The sequence below is a fragment of the Diorhabda carinulata genome, chromosome 7 (assembly GCF_026250575.1).
Source record: "Diorhabda carinulata isolate Delta chromosome 7, icDioCari1.1, whole genome shotgun sequence".
Classification (NCBI taxonomy): domain Eukaryota; kingdom Metazoa; phylum Arthropoda; class Insecta; order Coleoptera; family Chrysomelidae; genus Diorhabda; species Diorhabda carinulata.
In genome coordinates this window covers 3178987-3196666 of record NC_079466.1, presented here as the reverse complement: position 1 = coordinate 3196666, position 17680 = coordinate 3178987, and the positions used below count along the sequence as shown (strand labels likewise).

The 17680-nt window shown below is 31.1% G+C and overlaps 1 protein-coding gene across 4 annotated transcripts in view; it reads left to right on the top strand.

The window, feature by feature from the left end:
- LOC130896290 (homeotic protein antennapedia-like) overlaps positions 1 to 17680 on the top strand; it is a 414695-nt gene that overhangs the window by 382857 nt on the left and 14158 nt on the right. For all 4 annotated transcript variants that reach the window (XM_057804282.1, XM_057804283.1, XM_057804284.1 and 1 more), the window contains one exon: positions 3857 to 4763. In XM_057804282.1, the coding sequence (XP_057660265.1) occupies positions 4040 to 4763 (724 nt within the window). In that variant the 5' untranslated portion in view covers positions 3857 to 4039. The remainder of the gene's footprint in view (positions 1 to 3856; positions 4764 to 17680) is intronic.

The following is a 17680-nucleotide window of genomic DNA, read 5'->3' as shown; positions in this document are numbered from 1 at the left end:
TAGCTCGTCTTGAAAGATTGCTGTTTCAATTCAGGTTCCTACGTGTAGATCCATGGTAGTTTACTTGTAAGAGCTTCCACTTTTTCAACATTTCTATGCATCAGTTAAAGGAAGCCTTCGTTGTGCATTGGTTCATGCGAGATATTAATGCTCAAATATGCCTAAATCTCAAAGTTTGTTTAATTATATTAATCACAGCATCCATGTTTTCAGGCTCAAGTACAGACATTATCAGGTACTCCGCAAATTTCGTTCGTTTGTTAATTGTTGGTAACCCTAATCGAACTTAAATGAGAAAATTTTGTTGTTGACATTATGTTCAATAAAGTATAGTTAACACCGGAAAATCCTCAATGCTGTTAAAATTATAATTAGGAACCATCTCATCTTCAGGTTACGAATAAATCACTTAATAAAGTATTCGCGAAATAGGAAATGTTTAGTAATGAAGGAATGGAAAAAATGTTTGTGAAAATGCTATGTCGGTATAGAATCGTTTACAAGTCCGATGCTGCAATGACTCATAAATCTGTGACATTAAAAAACAAAGACAGAGAGTACATCAAAACATGTCCGTGGTAAAAAATATAGGTTTAGCAAAAAGCAAAAGCTTGATGGCATGATGGCGGCGTCACGTTGGCTGGTTGTGGTTAACGAATTACATGTGTGTGAGTGCGGAACCTTTTAGTTTGACAAATCGAGTGTCGGAGACTGAAGCCCGAAACTCTCTTGGGTGGGTGATTGCAATGACTTTTTTCCTATTGAAATTTTTTCGTTTTTCATAAGCAAAAGCCAATCCCTTGGAAATATTTCAGTGCATCTATTTTAAAAAATAGAATCTTCTTGAGTTGTTTTTTATAGAAATTTTTCAGGAAGATGTAAGAAATATATATATTGACCAACTTCACAATCCATTACATAGCAAACTTAGTTCGATAAAATTAGTGAAAAGGATCATATATAATTTTGTAATTATAATATACCAAATTCAAGCAAGTTTTTTGATTTAAAATTTAAATATCAATTTAAAATTTAAGTCTCCAAACTTGGAAATAAAACTAACAGGAACGACAATATTTGAAAAACTTCGAATCAGTTGACAATTCCATGAAATTAAATAGAAAGTCAACATTCACACACTACCTGTCATAATGATGAATTTCAACTCCTTGCAAAGAGCCGACGAGGATTAATATTATATAAATTTGATGTTCTTTACACTTTCGAGATTAAATATCAAATAAATAAATACAATCTTTAAAAATAATGAAAAACGCGCTTTCGAAGCACATCTAAGTGAAGAGTTCAAAATAATATTCAAAATTGGCTCAAAATAATAATGAATGAAAAATACTACTAATATTGTGAAAAAAAGACGTCGGGCGCTGTATGTACGAGAAATATGAAACAACAATAATATTAGTATTTTTCATTCATTTTTCGTATGGTATGGAAAAGTTTTTTCAATTATTTTCAAATATATTTATCAAATTGATTACTTCCTCGTATAATGGCTTCGCTGCATATATACCTACATCTCGTCGACATTTATATTGAGCCGAAACTGTGTAGTTGGCAAGGTTGTCCAAATTCCAATACGGAGATTGGAGGTTCGATTCCTCTGTCGAACGAAATTTTTATTAAATAAAGCATGTGCTCTTAGTCCAAAGAAGAGTTACAAACAAACCCACATAGAAGTGAAGCTGATTTAAGCGTGTTAAGAAGTGAGGTAATTCATTTAAAAGTACTTATTTGAGAACAAACATTAATTAAGGTCATTCCGTGTGTTATAGGACTTATCGCTTTAGACTAGGTAAAAACTCTTAAAGACATTAATCATATGTAAACGCTATAGGCTATGTAACGTTACAGTATAACCAATAATAACATCAATGTTTCAGAACTCCAATAGCGTGCATTGCGTAAATCGTTTTAGTTTAATTAGTAACAATTTCTTTTAGCTCGTTCCCAAGCGCTTTCCACAAATAAATTCCTTAATTATTTGATACATATGCTGCACGCAAATGTCCCCATTAATTTTTTTTGTCTATCATTAATTGTACTCTCATCATAAACTTCAACAAAATGTTGTAAAGGGAAACTTTTCTACTAATTAACAATCTAAGCAGTTCAACCCAACATCCAACACCGTCAAAGACTTAATAGTGGAGCAGTAAGAACATGGGAAAGAGTGGCCAACGGTGGCACCATGCGTCCTCGCTTCTTATTTTAAAAATAATTCTCGTATAACAAAATTATTCTGAAAACAACTCAATAACATATATGTATTTATTTTTCGAGGATAACTCAATCTAATTTATTTTATAGTACGCATTTTAAACAAAAATCTATTTACGATTATCTCCGAGCTAGGATAGCCCTTATAGAATCCCAACAATCATTCAATTATTTCATTAATATGATATTAATTTAAGTTATAAAGGATATTATACATTATCCAAATATTCCACTAAACTAAAATCTAGAACAACTAAAACCAAAAGAAGTAATATATCTAGTACCTTATAATTTTTATTATTTAATATTTAATATTTTATTGAAACTACGATTAATTTAACTGATTACAACTATATATTTTTGAGAAGTAAAAAGTAAGAGAAAATTAATTTTTATTGTTAAAACAACTTTCTATTTTGATTTTATTTCTATTTCGATATTAATGATGTAGGTGATCTATAGATTAATATATTTACGCAAAGTGTGTCCTGATGGAAAAACTCTCTATTTTTGTTTTAAAATACGGTTGCTTTTTTGCAACGATGCGTCATACTCCTGTTATTATTTTACCTCTTTGACATGTTCATTCTAATGTGCTTTTCATCCAAAGTGAGCAAACGCGGCAGTCAATATGAGGTTAGCTTACGCATGCATAATTCTTCAGGCAGTATATGGCAAATGAGGTCGTCTAGCATCATTTGGTAAACTTTCTGGATAATATCGCTATGTGCCAAAGTTTTTAGCCATACCAAACACATTTCGTCGTCCAGCTGATATGGCCACTTTCGAATTCAACTTTAAATCTTAACAAGGACTCATTTATACGATTGTCAAACAAAATTTTAGTGCAATACTTTAGTCTTAACCTTACAAACACAATATATTGTTGCCAGGCTTAAAATCTTTGTAATGCTTTTTTTATATTTGTATTGAAAATCAATGCAATGTCATATTAAAAATGAAAAGCACACAAAAAACAAGTAGAATATCAGTCGAAACCAAAAGCTTTACATCGACTGGTATAACAAAAATTAAATATTCAAGATTGGTAGAGTGTAATCCTTATTGAAATTATTAGACTTAAAAATTTCTAGTGGATCACTCTGTAAATTGGTATATGTTTTAATAATCTCAACTTGACATATGTTAACATACTCAATTTTTATCATAACGTACAGTTGTTTAATTGGGTCTGAAATTGAATCAAATTGTTATATTTATCAAATTAAATCGTAGTCTGTTTGATCTACGTTGTATTAAATAGATCATATAATTGTGTGGTATTTTAGAAAAATCCGGATCTATAAACTTTGTCAGAATCGGAAAGAAGCATGGCTAACTGGGAGCAATCATTGCATTCCGCGACCACATGTGTACATGATGCGTGAAACTTAATGATGAAATGTCTGGGTTTACATGTGTCACTCATTTTGTTAGCCTAAAACTTCCAGAAATTTATTCATTCACAATCTCAGCCCCGAATAACATTGTTTACCATCACCAAACATGAATATGATTTCGTATTGGGTCTCGAGTGAAATAAATAAACAATTTATTTGTATATTGTCTCTTAATACGATACATTGAGTGTACCCTAATGTAGTTTGTTTTGTTACAGGAGTACATGAAGTTTATCTTATACATCGGATGAAGTAAACAAGGCAGAAAAGTGAATAAACAGTGTTAAATTTAGGTGCGTAAAACGGTGGTGGCGATGAAAAAATGCAGCTCCAGTGATTAATGTTATTGTAGTGAAACCCAACTCGGTGTCGAATACTTGCTGTGATTAATAAAAATTAGCATGAGTTCTTACTTTAATAATTATATGCCAGACATGAGAAATGGTGGTGTTGTATCTGCTGAACATCAACATCAGCATTACGCTGCCGCAGTACAAGTGGCTCAAAGTGGTGGACCAGTCCAAGGCGATCCGAACTCGTGCTCGGGTGATCCTTCGGTTGTCGGCTTACGACAAGGAATACCTCCTCACCATTATGGCGGTCCTCCTACAGCGGGTCAGCCTCCTCAAGGAATGCCATATCCTAGGTTTCCACCGTACGATAGAATGGATATCAGAAACGCCGGTTATTACAACGCACAACAGCAGCAAATGGATGGTCAATATAGGCCGGATAGTCCCACTAATATGCATATGTCAGCGACAACGGGACCTCCAAATGGACATCAAACACCAATTGTGTATGCTAGTTGTAAATTGCAAGCGGCATCGGTGACCCAAAATGGGGTGCTAGGCCCCACTGGTAGTCCACCTTTAGACAGTGCACAAAGTATGAATACTCAACACATGGGACATCATATGCAGGAGCAGCATGCGCAACATCATCCGCAGGCGCATCATCAGCAGCAACATATGATGTATGGAGCACCACAAAATGCGAATATGCATCAACCCTCTCCACATCAACCTCCTCTTCAACAACAACCTCAGCCTGGACAGCAGCCACCAAACAACACGGCTTCTGCGCTACCTAGTCCTCTTTATCCTTGGATGAGGAGTCAGTTTGGTAAGTTAATATTCAATTATGTAAAATAATAGTAACAGCGTTCGATGAACTTTTTAATTAATATGTTTCACTACCAGATAGTTTCTCATAGTTTCGATATAAAATGTTATATTCTTGTGTTATACATTCACTTCAAAAATATTCGTAAAATGGTCACTTATCACTTTTATTATCTAGAATTTATTTGGAGAAAAATTTTTTCCATACAGTGTTCAATTGATCTATTGATTGCAATTTTATTGTAATGCAGAAGTTGACAGTACTTTTTTTGCTTCTAAAATACCTAGAAAACCTCGGTATGTTTTTCATTCAATTGTTTGTTTTGATTTAAATGTTTTCTTCATTACTCATAAATTTATAATTAAATTCGATGATATACTTGCCACTGATTAGGAAATATCATTGCGTTATAAATTTCATGAAATTCGTTATGCGGTAACTCTTGAAAATCCCTTAGAAAGTTTCTTTATTATCCATGCCACAGAGAGTGACAGGTTCAATAGGATTCAGCTAAAACTACCGAGAAAACTTGCATCGTTATAAAACATTTTGCGAAAGGTGATCTAGTTATTCAGTCACCGACCTTGTAAAGTCAGGAGGTTGACATTTATTATTTCAGTAAATTTATGACATTCCTTCGAACTTCTGGTTGAATTTTGCATAACCGTTCGTCGTCTTTGAATGTCTCAATTTAACATAAAACTGTCCTTTCCACCGGGGGGTCCGGTAAAGCTAATATAATGCTATTTTTACCATTAACACTGTTTTTAGGGCAAAAACTTATTATACTCATTTATTACTGTTACTTTCATCGTTGTAATTTAATATATCTTTGGTTTGAAAAATTATGGATGTCAGGAACTGAGATTATATTAATATTTGTGGGAAACGAGAATATTTTTCGAATAAAGATGATGATAATTTAGTTTGAAATACGCACAATAGATCTCTTGCTGTTTTATTAAGGTACCTTTTATTACCTTGTTAGATTCTGTGAGTTATTTTACTACAACTTTTTGGTATCAGTACTGTGTAAGTAGTTGTAGTGTAAGTATCGGAGAAGTAAATTTCGTAAGTTTGGTAGTACTATTTTATATGTGAATAGATTTTATTTTCCTTATAATAAACTTTAAACGTATTTAATTGATTATTAAGAAATAACACTGGTATTCAATAATTTCATTCAGAATTACTATAAGGTCATATTTCAACTATTTTGCCCCTTCAATTTGTCATTATATAGAATAGAAAAGAAAATTCTCAATCGAGAATATATTCAGTCTCAATGATCGAGTATGTAGTCTGATATGAACAACTTTGACAGAATTTCTTTGGAAATCAAAACAATTACTTGAAATATTTTCTCTCATATTCTACTTTGATTGAAAAAGCTCATCTAGCCACAATGATTTATTGAAATAAGCACTATAATTTTCCATTAAATTCATATAATTTTCTTTTGACTATGAAAAATTTCAATAATAATAGCACGCAATGAAATTATTTAAGTATTCTCTGTCCGTTATTATTGAATTTAAATTGATTTCCTAGTAAACAACAATCAAAATCTTTTTTTATATTGAAAGTGAAAGCGTGGAGCGCTTATTTAACCAATGTTGAAGGTACTGGACTTTTAAATAGAATGCCTAATTAAGATGTATGGAGTTCAATCGATATTTAAGTATGTATAGAAGATTAATTCTTTCCATAGTAATGATGTTTGTACTTTGACCAGAATTATTCTATATAACCATATAAACTACATCAATGTGAAAAGCGAATTCATTTCATTTATGTTGTTAATTCTTATCTGAATAGTTGCTCATGTTTTTCTCAATATACTCAACTTACCAACAATGTCACCTGAAATACTATCTCATTCTTTTCAAAAACCTCTTTTTACAAATCATTATTAACTTTTCCACTATTTACTTATTAATTCTAAATTCAATTTTGTGTTTGAGTTTTTCTAGCCTTTAAATATTCTCGCTATTGGGTACCTAAGTTATAAAACGTCACGTTTGACAATGTTTTTGTTCTCTTGGCTCTGATCTTTTCAAAATCACAAAATTCTTGAATTAGTGGCTATTCGTACATTTACAAAAAATATTTATCTATTCATGGAATGGGGTATATACGAAAAATAGTTTATTCATCACTCCTTATTTAGATTAAAACTTTAAAAATGATTATACTACTTATAACCGGCGCGTTCGCCATAATTATTAACTAGTATATAGCTGGCAACTAAGTACTCTTTCGCTTTTTACTGATAGAGAGCCTCGCTTCATTTTTTGAATAACTTATATATGTTAGTATTGTACTTTGCCGTTTGTCACGTAATACTGATCACGTTGACGTAACTTTAGCAGCATGTAGTTCGTGATTTTTATTAAAGCTATTAGTTGTGGGTTAATTTTAAATGGAGTGCAGGAACGAACATTTTCGGCATATTTTACTTTTTTATTTCCGTTGAGAGAAAAAAGCTGCAGTGGCTCACAAAAAAAAATTCCGCTCTGGAGATTGTTCCCTTAGAGATCAGCAACGTGCTTGTCGGCCTAGTGAAGTTGATGATGACCAAATCAAAATCATAATGGAAGAGGATCGTCATATATAACTGTTCGAAAAGTTGCGAAGAGGCTACATGTATCGCACACGACAATTGAAAAACACTTAAAATGTCTTCGGCTTGTTGAGAAGATTGATATTTGCGTCTCTCGCAAATTGAAAGAAATTCTTTTAGTTTGAAATCGATCATGGAACAAACATCGAAAGATTAAAACAACAAAAATGCTCATGCCGTCAGTTTGCTGGGGGTGTGTTTTTGAGTTGCTTCCAAGGGACCAAATGATCAATTCTGATGTTTACTCTCAATAATTGAAGAAACTGGATAGAGCAACCAGAGGAAAACGGCCAGAATTGTCAAATTATAAAGATTTAGTGTTCCACCACGATAATACATGGCTTCACACATCTTTGGCAACTGGTAGCAAACTATTGGAGCTTGGCTGGGAAGTGATGCCACATCCTGTACACAGCCCTGATCTGGCACCATCTGATTACCATTTATTTTGAAGTTTGCAAAATTCTTTGAATGGTCAAACTTTCACAAATGACGATGTCCTTCAATAGCACCTGGTTCAGTTTTTTGTTGATAAGGGCCAGAAATTTTATGACAGCGAAATCATGAGGCTGAAAGAAAGATGGCAAAAGGTCATTGAACAAAACGGACATTATATAATTTTGTAAAAACTATTATTTGCTATTATTTATACTAGAAAACCGAAATGACTTTGTCGCCCATCAACTTATGTTACCGGCCAAACCCAATTTCAGGACAAACTAGTTTTTCCTATACGCGATAGGATCAACTAGTACAGTTAGCCCAGTACAAATTAGTTGTACCTAATATAAATACGCACGCACATTCTAGAATAAACTAGTACGGATTAGTCTAAACAGTATAGTATATCTAGAAAGTTAAAAGAAAGTTTTTATTAGCAATTTTGTTTGTTTACTTCGACATCATCGTCCAAGACACTGACTTGCTTTTGTAAAAACTTTTCGTTCCAACCGTAACTTAGGTCACGTTTTCTATTATTATAATTTGTTAGTTGATATTCATAGAGTAATAAATTCACCTGACAACATCCAACCGTGTAACAAATTCTGAAATTAATAACGTAGAGTCTTGATCAACGGAAACATCATGACATAAGAATTAAAAACTTATTCGCCATTCTATTAAACTCAATGATGTGCAAAATTCAAAAGGCGTAAATATTATGTTTGGTACGGTTGTAAAGAGGAACGATTAAACTAATAGAGTTGGAATTTACATCTGTTGGCAACCATAAGCACGGGTAATAACAATATAACCGCCGTGGCACGGTGTATATAGCCAACTTGTTGAGCAAAATTTATGTAGCAAGGATGCACTCGTATCGCCATCGTACGGATCCGACTATGCTCGACTTCGCTATTAAATAAGCATTCCGGTGATAAATTGTGACGCGATGAGATTTGATAGTGCTGTAAATTATTTAATCATTTTCCTTCTCGTAAGGACTTATCATTATTAAATTATCAATCGTTTCTAAATTAATATCTACCACTATAATGGTTTCTTAAACAATTTGATTAATCATTTTCATTTAGAGATCTGGGTACTTAGGTAAAATAAAAATATTTCAATATAAAGTTACAGGGACCACTTCATTAGCTATACCTTTTTTGTACAGTTTCTAGCCGAAATTTTTGTCCTAAACTTTGGTGTCTACATCCAAACTTTCAAACATTTTGTGAGGATGTATAGTGCTGAGATATTTTAACATGTTCAAATGTCCGGGCTCCAAACAAAACAAATTTCTTTTATATTTCAAAGACTAAAAGCAAATGTATTTGTTTTTCTTCGCGCGCGAGACACTTATCGATCGTTAGCTTCTATGTTGGCTATCCTATTAACTATTATAGCTTTATTTACTACAACTCGAAATAGTTTGGTAGTTCATTTCCCGAATCATTGAGCATTCAGCTGTTATCTACTGTTGCTCTTATAAACGAAAATGCATTGAAGATATGGTATGACATAAAGGGGTTATTTCCCAGCTAAGACCCATTCTCCTATTGCTGCAACTTAGGAATCCAGTGAGTGGTTTTCTCGAAAGCTGGCGCTACTATCACCCAGGAGATAAACCGCTTGAATTATGTTTCCAAAAATTAAATATATACTTATTTTCTATTGAAATGAAATATAGATTATTCTTTAGTGACTATCTCTGCTAAAAAACATCGATATTTCACAAAATATTGATGTTCTAACATCGATGTTCTTAAGAGTGAAGTTATGTCTCTAATTCTTATATGCAGCTCAAGGTTAAGATCATGACTGCGAAGGATTGTGTTAAGTTTTATAAAAATTGTTCTTGGTTAGGGTATTTTTAGGACCATATGTTAAGTCTTCTTTGTATTTAGGTTTAGTCCGTAATTCTAGCAGATGATTTATGAATTTCTATAGTTCGTCGAAAGAGCTCGGCCCTATGTCAGTGAATATTAGTATCTAATAATACGTAAACCTTCATCAGTTAAAGGTGACTTTTGAAAATTTCTACCATTTTATCACTCTATAGAATATTCGGAATCGACATATTTAAACTTCGTGATTGATATACCTTCATCTTCAAACCAGCATTTACAAAAAAATGCTTTACGCGTACCTCATCCATATCGGATACCAAATTTTTTATACACTTTAGATTATTCTTAAAAATAGTTTTAATACGTTGCTCATAAGGCTTATACATAATTCTGAATTTTGCATTATGTTGCGTTTTGCTTTTCCGTAATTACCGCAAAAGTGGACTACAACTAATTTGGTGGAATAATGTCAGTTTCACAAATATTATTCAGAAAGTTTTATACCTTTTACTACCACTCTACTATTTTCACGCTTTTTCCGCAGTTTATTTGCTCTGGTCACTCCCCGTTTTCTCTTGTTACATCACTTTGGTTGAAAATTCTGATTGTGGACATCAAAGTATATTTAGAAACAGACTCTTTCGAAAGCATGAATATGTAAATGTAAATCAAATCAATCTAAATATATCGAGGTTGTATTAGTTTGAATACTTGGACTTGCTATAACTGTATATAAAATAAGTTTTGTACGGTTCCACAACAATTATAAGTTCACTTACTTCATACTTCATTTGGTCTGGACTGACCTATTCTAACTATCTGAATAGTTAGAATAGGTCTGCAATATCTGGCACAAATACCATACACTCTTGGAGGATAATAAATATGATTTTGAATCGAAATATAGGGCTACCAACCTTAGTGTGGCTTTATTGATTAATATTGAAAGTATTCACTGTTCAAATCTAAAAAACAACGTAGGGAAAGGCGCTATATCTTATGAAGAGTGGAGTCTACCGTATCTTTCGAATTCTAGACACTTATCCTGTTGAATTGAATTGAAATCGGTGTTCCAATATTTTTTCTTCTAAACTGAAACTATATATATATTCACCTTATAATCCAGGCACGCCTCTACTTATTTATGAAATAATAAAAATTAGTGCTGATTCAGTGATATGTCAATTACAACTTATGAATATTGCCATGGGTTACTGTAATACAAGACAAACTTCTTTAGTGAAGATGAAATTGGATACCTGACTCTGAATTTCAGAAACTATCACGCGAGTCATACTTTCCAGTATTAAAATAGTCAATCCCGAAAAGAATGCGAGGATAAAACACAACCACCAAAAAAGTTAATAAACCAACGAATGATATAAAAAAAGAGTATTTCCAAAAAAATTGTGTTAGTCAAGTAAGAAAAGCAACAATGTTGGTGTTGTTGAATGTTTACCAGTGTAAACATGGATACAATGACTATTTCGTAACAACAAAAACTTGTTAGCAACAATCTATACCCTGTATTTATATAAACTCGTTTGTCAGTAATATAAATAGACATCGAATTTGCATCTAATTTATTTCTAAGTAACTTGCAAAAGTATTGATGCGTCATTTGTTTCAAACGATCAGAGAGAACGTTTGAAAAACATAAATGACTAGTTTGTATTTCTATAACGTGAATTCTGATATCTGTAATAATAAATTGAGCTAAAAATAATTTCGATATTTTACATATATAATACAAAACATCCACCTCAAAGTGACTAATAGTTCGTTTGGTATTTTAGACCGTTACTTACATAATTTTGATAGGAGCTACAATTTATTATATTAATAGAATGTTTGTTATTATGATTTTCCATATTATTCTTGAGTCAAGTTTCAAACTCGAATAGGATTTAAGTGTAATTCATTATTCCTACCTATACTAATCTAGAAATATTGAATATCTAGCATTAATGTTAAAATGTGCAATTGAACTCTTATTATTACAATGAAAATTCCCAATATTTTTAAATTAGTAATTAATCAAATTATTTCATAAAGTTGAATTTATTGTGAAATTTGCAATTTATTTCACGTTAAAACTTGCGAGGAAGCTTGTAAATAAATTTCAATGAATGCAACCTTAGAAATAAATTATAAATATTATGTGAAAGTTTGTGAAAATAATTTTTGAAATATGGGAATAAGAAAAGTTTTAGTGGTTTATTCTAATATAATTTAGTGTTTACCAAAAATAGGAGTATTTCTAAAATTACATAGAGAAAGTACAAAGCTGAAATAATTTTATTCAAATCTACAAAAAAAAACAAATATAAGAGTAATGGATCAATAAAAAATCGAATTATAACCAAGAAAAAATAAATAATAAAGTGATAATAAAGTAAGAATACAATTAAGTTATATCACGTTTTAGTATAAATAAATTTAAATCATGTATATTTCTTCAAATTGTATACATTTGTTTAAATATTCAGAAATCATTGAACTTAAGATAAAAATTGAAATATCTGGAACAAGCAAAGGAATAAAAAAAAGGGTTTCCAAGAGCTGAATACAAAGAATGGATAATAGTTGTTCAGCTCAACAAATTTCAAAAAATTCAAGCAAAAAAACAACCCTAAAGAAGAAAAATGTTCACATATTATTTTTATTGCAATTAGGAGAGTGAGTTTTTGGAGGCTGAAAACACCACTATTGTTAGTTTTCATCATGTTTGTGATTTGATTAATCTAATAGGTAGATAAGCTTTAATCCTCACATCAAGAAAACTATTTTCTTGATGGGAAAATATCGAGACAACACTATTTCGAGTTTTTCACGGGGTAAAAACAATTAAAGAAACCGAGAAGAGTTACGAAAATACTGAATGTGCTACGTCCCATAAATGAGTGGTGATCTGCTTTCAAATGTGGGTATATGAACACGGATGAAACTGAAAACGGACCGTCATTCACTGTAACTATCCAAAAATGGTTGATAAAACTCGTACCTTTGTACGCGATTGCTTAAATATTGATGAAAAGCTGGCTTGCATTTAAAATTTTAACTAATGTTTGTATATCCCAACACAGAGAACGATTAAGAATTCTCTAAGGATCATATCATATATTTCATGGGCGTCATATATTGAATTAGTTTTTTGAGTTTCGGTTTATCACTCTATTTTCCTCTACTCGCCAATAAATTCAAAACTTGTTGTTTCTCTTTTGCTATTCCTATTACTTGAAAGTTGACGTCATTTCGATCCACTCAGAATAGAGTAGAGAGAAATAGAATGTGGTATACCGATGCTCTTTCTCTCTCTGCCGGCCGTTCGGTCCCACTTGAACAAGATCTCATACATCGCTCTCTCTATATTATTATTTTCATTTATTGACACTAATACTATTAATGTGAAATAATTACTGATTATCCATTCAAAATGAATAGTGAATTTAATGTTATATCAGTTTTGAAAATCACTGCTTTTGAATAGCAAAAACGCAAGAGTCGTCAGTATCTGCCATCAACAAGTGATGTAAACTAGAAGTTACCTATTAGACTTGAAAGTTATTGGACTGAGTCAAAATACGTTTTGATAACTTTTATTTCTACTTGAATGTTTTCAAACGTGACATAATAAAGTGGATTTGGTGATATTCACGTTACAGCCCCTCCTTCTAAGTTCCGTCATAAGTTATACCACTTGTGATGCTATTTTGAATTAATTCTTCCGTCCATATATCGTAGTAACTTCAAATTGGGTGTCAACTCCACATCAGACACAAGAGGTGTCATCTTCATTAATTATTTATAAAAAAGGTAAACGAGAACTGGTCATATACATTCGTTATTGTAGAAGAATAAGCCGATCTTTGTTACAATTTATTCTCTTATACTTGAAACTCAGGAGAAACGTTTTTTTCAGATTATTTTCTGTACCAAAACTTGTAAAAATGCTTAGGTGGCAAGCGATGTCAGACAAAAGAAATATTGATGTAAGAAGAAAATACGTTTTTGCGAAACTTTTTGTGTGGTTTGACAAAATTGGAAACTCAGTTTATAAATGCTTCTAATAACATTTTGATGAAAATTATGAATTCCGTTGACAAATGATAAAAATTTCTCTTACATTTTTGGATAAAAGACTATAGACACTGTCGTTTTCAATCATTAACTACAAAATGAAGAGGTAGAATGAAGAGTTAAAGTAACAGCCTTTTCACGTCTTTATCTGACTCATTTCTACTTCTAAATCGTTCATCCCATTTGTAAACAGTCATTAAAGCTAATTCATTATTTCTCACGAATATTTCAATATTTAGTGAGCTGTTTTAGCACTTTTTTCTTCTAAATTTATGGAACATATTCTTTGAAAAACAATGTGAGTAATGCTATAAAAAATTCATTCACATCTCGTATGTTTTATATTATTCTAAAGTTTCAACCCATCGATATTGATTATCTTGTGATGCTTTGAAAATTCTTGTAATCACAGTACCTTATACATTCTTAAGTAGTCCTATTTTTATGTTTGGGTGGTCTCCTAACTTAATTTTTAAGGTGTTTGCTTGATTCAATTAAGCCTCTTAATTAATGAAATAATTATTTCTTCTTCTATACCTTCATTAAAATCTTCAGTATAATTTACAACTGTTTCAAAGTTCGATTTCTATGGCCCATTTTCTAAATCTATTTTTCACCTATGTTCTCTAATCCTTTTTTGTATTACTAATAGCCTTTTTGACACTAGACGAAATTAAGTATGGTCTAATGTGTGCCTTCGACTGCGTTCAAAATTTTTTCCAAACAACACTATATTGTTTTTTAATACAATATTCGTTAAAAATAGAACAACATTTAAAAAAAAAAACGTCCACCATTACAACGATTCAAGCAAGTGTTCGTTCCTAATTAGAAATGCTGTCGACTCGCATGACTGATGGTTTTGTCGGTCACCCCATTCGACCCACAGACTGTGACTTATCTGATGAATGCAACCCAATTTTTGTTTCCATTCTAGTTACGTCAGACCCATGTCAAATGTATACCTACGAACAACCCGTCAAAAAACATGAGAATGGAACCGCCATGTTCTTTAAATATTTTACCTCGTAGCCAATAGTCTGTGAGCTACAAGTAGAAATTAGAAAATAATAATTAATCATATTAGGTAAGGGACTCATTAATTTTCTTATTTTCGAAATATAACAGTGGGCGTACTTAAGGGGCTTTACAACACGAATATTTTAGTTCCCTTTCTTTGAGATAATCAATTTATACAATTACTTAGGTACTACTAATGAGAAATTTCTATTGTTCTATTTGTTTTAGAGTAGTATTGAATTACCATTACGTCAATAGTTTCCTAAATAATGTGCTTGGGAATATTATTGTACCTTCGAACTCCATCAAAACATAAAAAGACTTCAAGAGTCCATGATTGTAAAGTTTGTTTTTCCCCTATAAAATCAACAATAAATTACTTCCAATATTGCTATTTTAGAGTGCTAGCAATATTCCATAGGACGAAATGATGTGAGATGTAGACAAACAAATATTTCCAACAAAAAAATTATATTCTATCGGTTCTTTTTTCAGGGCATAATTTAGAAGCATCTAATGACTTTAATCAAAATTGAAAAAGTAGATTACATTAATATAGTAGTTGTTATATGTTTTCTGGCCTATAGACTACGTTCTAAAGCCCGCCGCATTCTTTTCCCCATTTTTATTGTTAGTAGGGGGCCTCCATAGAACACAGAACAGAATAAATAAATCCTGAAATGTAAAATGGGAAAGCGGAGCTATTATTCCGCAGATTATGCAATTGTATGTCGACGCACAATAAAAACCCATATTTCTTTGTCACTCCCTATTGTGGTTATGTGATATCTCTCTTAAGTACTGCTGATGTTAACGAAAAACAAGAAATGTTGAAAATTATTTGAATATAAATTGCTCTAATACCACTTTTTGAAACAATTTAAACAATGAAAAAATCTAGTTCAATTTGTTAAGTTGGATACGTATTTTCTATTTGGAATATAATTTCCTCAGTATTGTTATCCAAATTTGTTTTTAAGTCATACAACAGAAAAAAAAGTATCACTTAAATGCAAATAATTTTTTCATACAATAGATTTAAAATTAACCAACAAATTTTATATCGAATAGAATTACATAAAAGTAAGAGGTTTTATGGAAGTATATTTTGAACGAATTACTTTGAAAAATCTGAAACTATAACAAGAAGGAATACAGCTTCTGTAAAAATAAAAAATAGTCTAATCAAAAATAGCTGATATACAAATATTGATATGAAATACTTTAATTAGAAGTATGTATACAATAAATAGGACGAAACTATTGATAACTCTGCATAAATAGTACTGTTAGTCACGAAAAGAAAACCAAGATTCAAAAGAACATTATGAAAAATAGCAGGCTCCAATAGCAGGTCAATGTATTGTGAAGAAAAAAAATAATGAAAGAATAACAGAACGATTAATAGATACAACAAGATATGTGAATGATATGAAGTATTAATATTAAGCACGAAGCTAGAAGTTGAAAATTGTGACAATAAGCATGCTGGGAGCGATAAGAAACATACATTCAGAATCCCAAATCAGCTATTTAGTAAAACGATTTAGTAGTAGATACAATAATACATTAAATAGCGATAAAATTTACAGTATTTTGGGAATATAATTGTACTAAAGATCAAAAATAACCGACAAATTATGATTTAAGAAGATATATCAAAAGAGAGCCACAGTAGAAATAGTATAATAGACAGAAAGAAGGTTAATATGTGCCAAAAAACACAGGGTTAAAAACTAATTGTATAATTTAAAAAATTTATGAATTACACAGATTTTGTTTCGCGAAACATTTTTCCCATTTTGGTATTTTAGTGTTTATCTTGTTACATTTTATATCAATATTGTCACTTTTTCAAAATTGAACGATTAATAGCATCCATGTTTTCCTTCATTTTGCTTTTTGCTTCGTACGCTACATGGTATGCTATTTACAAAATATGCAAATGAACTTAATTAAATTTAATTAAACAAGGGACATCTGCATATTATATTTGCATGGAGTCACAACGTTGTGACTTGTTTATAATTTTTTTGACACAAATTATTCATATTTCCATTTCGAATTGGACAACACGGCTACTGCAGAGGCCGAGTTCAACCCGTTGATGATAAATGTTTTTTTTTTTGTTTTTGGATCCACTATAGATTTTTTAAACTCTTAAAAAGACCTGCGTACTCGAATAAATGAATTGATATTGAAACAAATAATGATCTTTTTTCTTTTGAAGGGAGTATATCTTCAGTTAATGTTGGTGAAGCATTTTCAAACGAACAATTATCCGAAGTAAGAATGCTACTGGAACATAAAATAGAAGAATCATAATAATATGTGTGAGAATAGATAATATTATAAACAATACGGTTATGAAAGTCAAAAGCTCCCAAACTGAAGAAGCAATGTAATATACCGAAAGCTCATGTAGCGCCATTATTAAATAAAACGGTTATTTATCAATAAGTTCTATACATTATTACCAATTTTTCTATTTCAACAATAACAATACAATATTTTTATTTGCACGGATTTCTCCTGTTGATTTATCATTTTATTTATTGTGCCTTATTAATACTACTGTATTATTTTCTATTAGTTTTTCCTCGCTAGTATTTTCAATAGAAAAAAATTTTCACTGTACCAAACATAAAATATGAGCTGATGCTCATTATCTAATTAAGTTATTGTAATTACTAATTATTTCAACAAATATCTTACAAAGTTGATATCCCATCGGCTTTAGGTATAAAGAATGATCAGTTTATCTAAGTTAGCTTTACTAATATAAGTAAACGAAGTAATGAGAGGGGTCATTAATTATTAATATGAAGGCAAGCACATTTATCTTGATAGAGCTATCGCTACATGTAGATAAATTCATTTATTTGTGTTAAATAAGATAA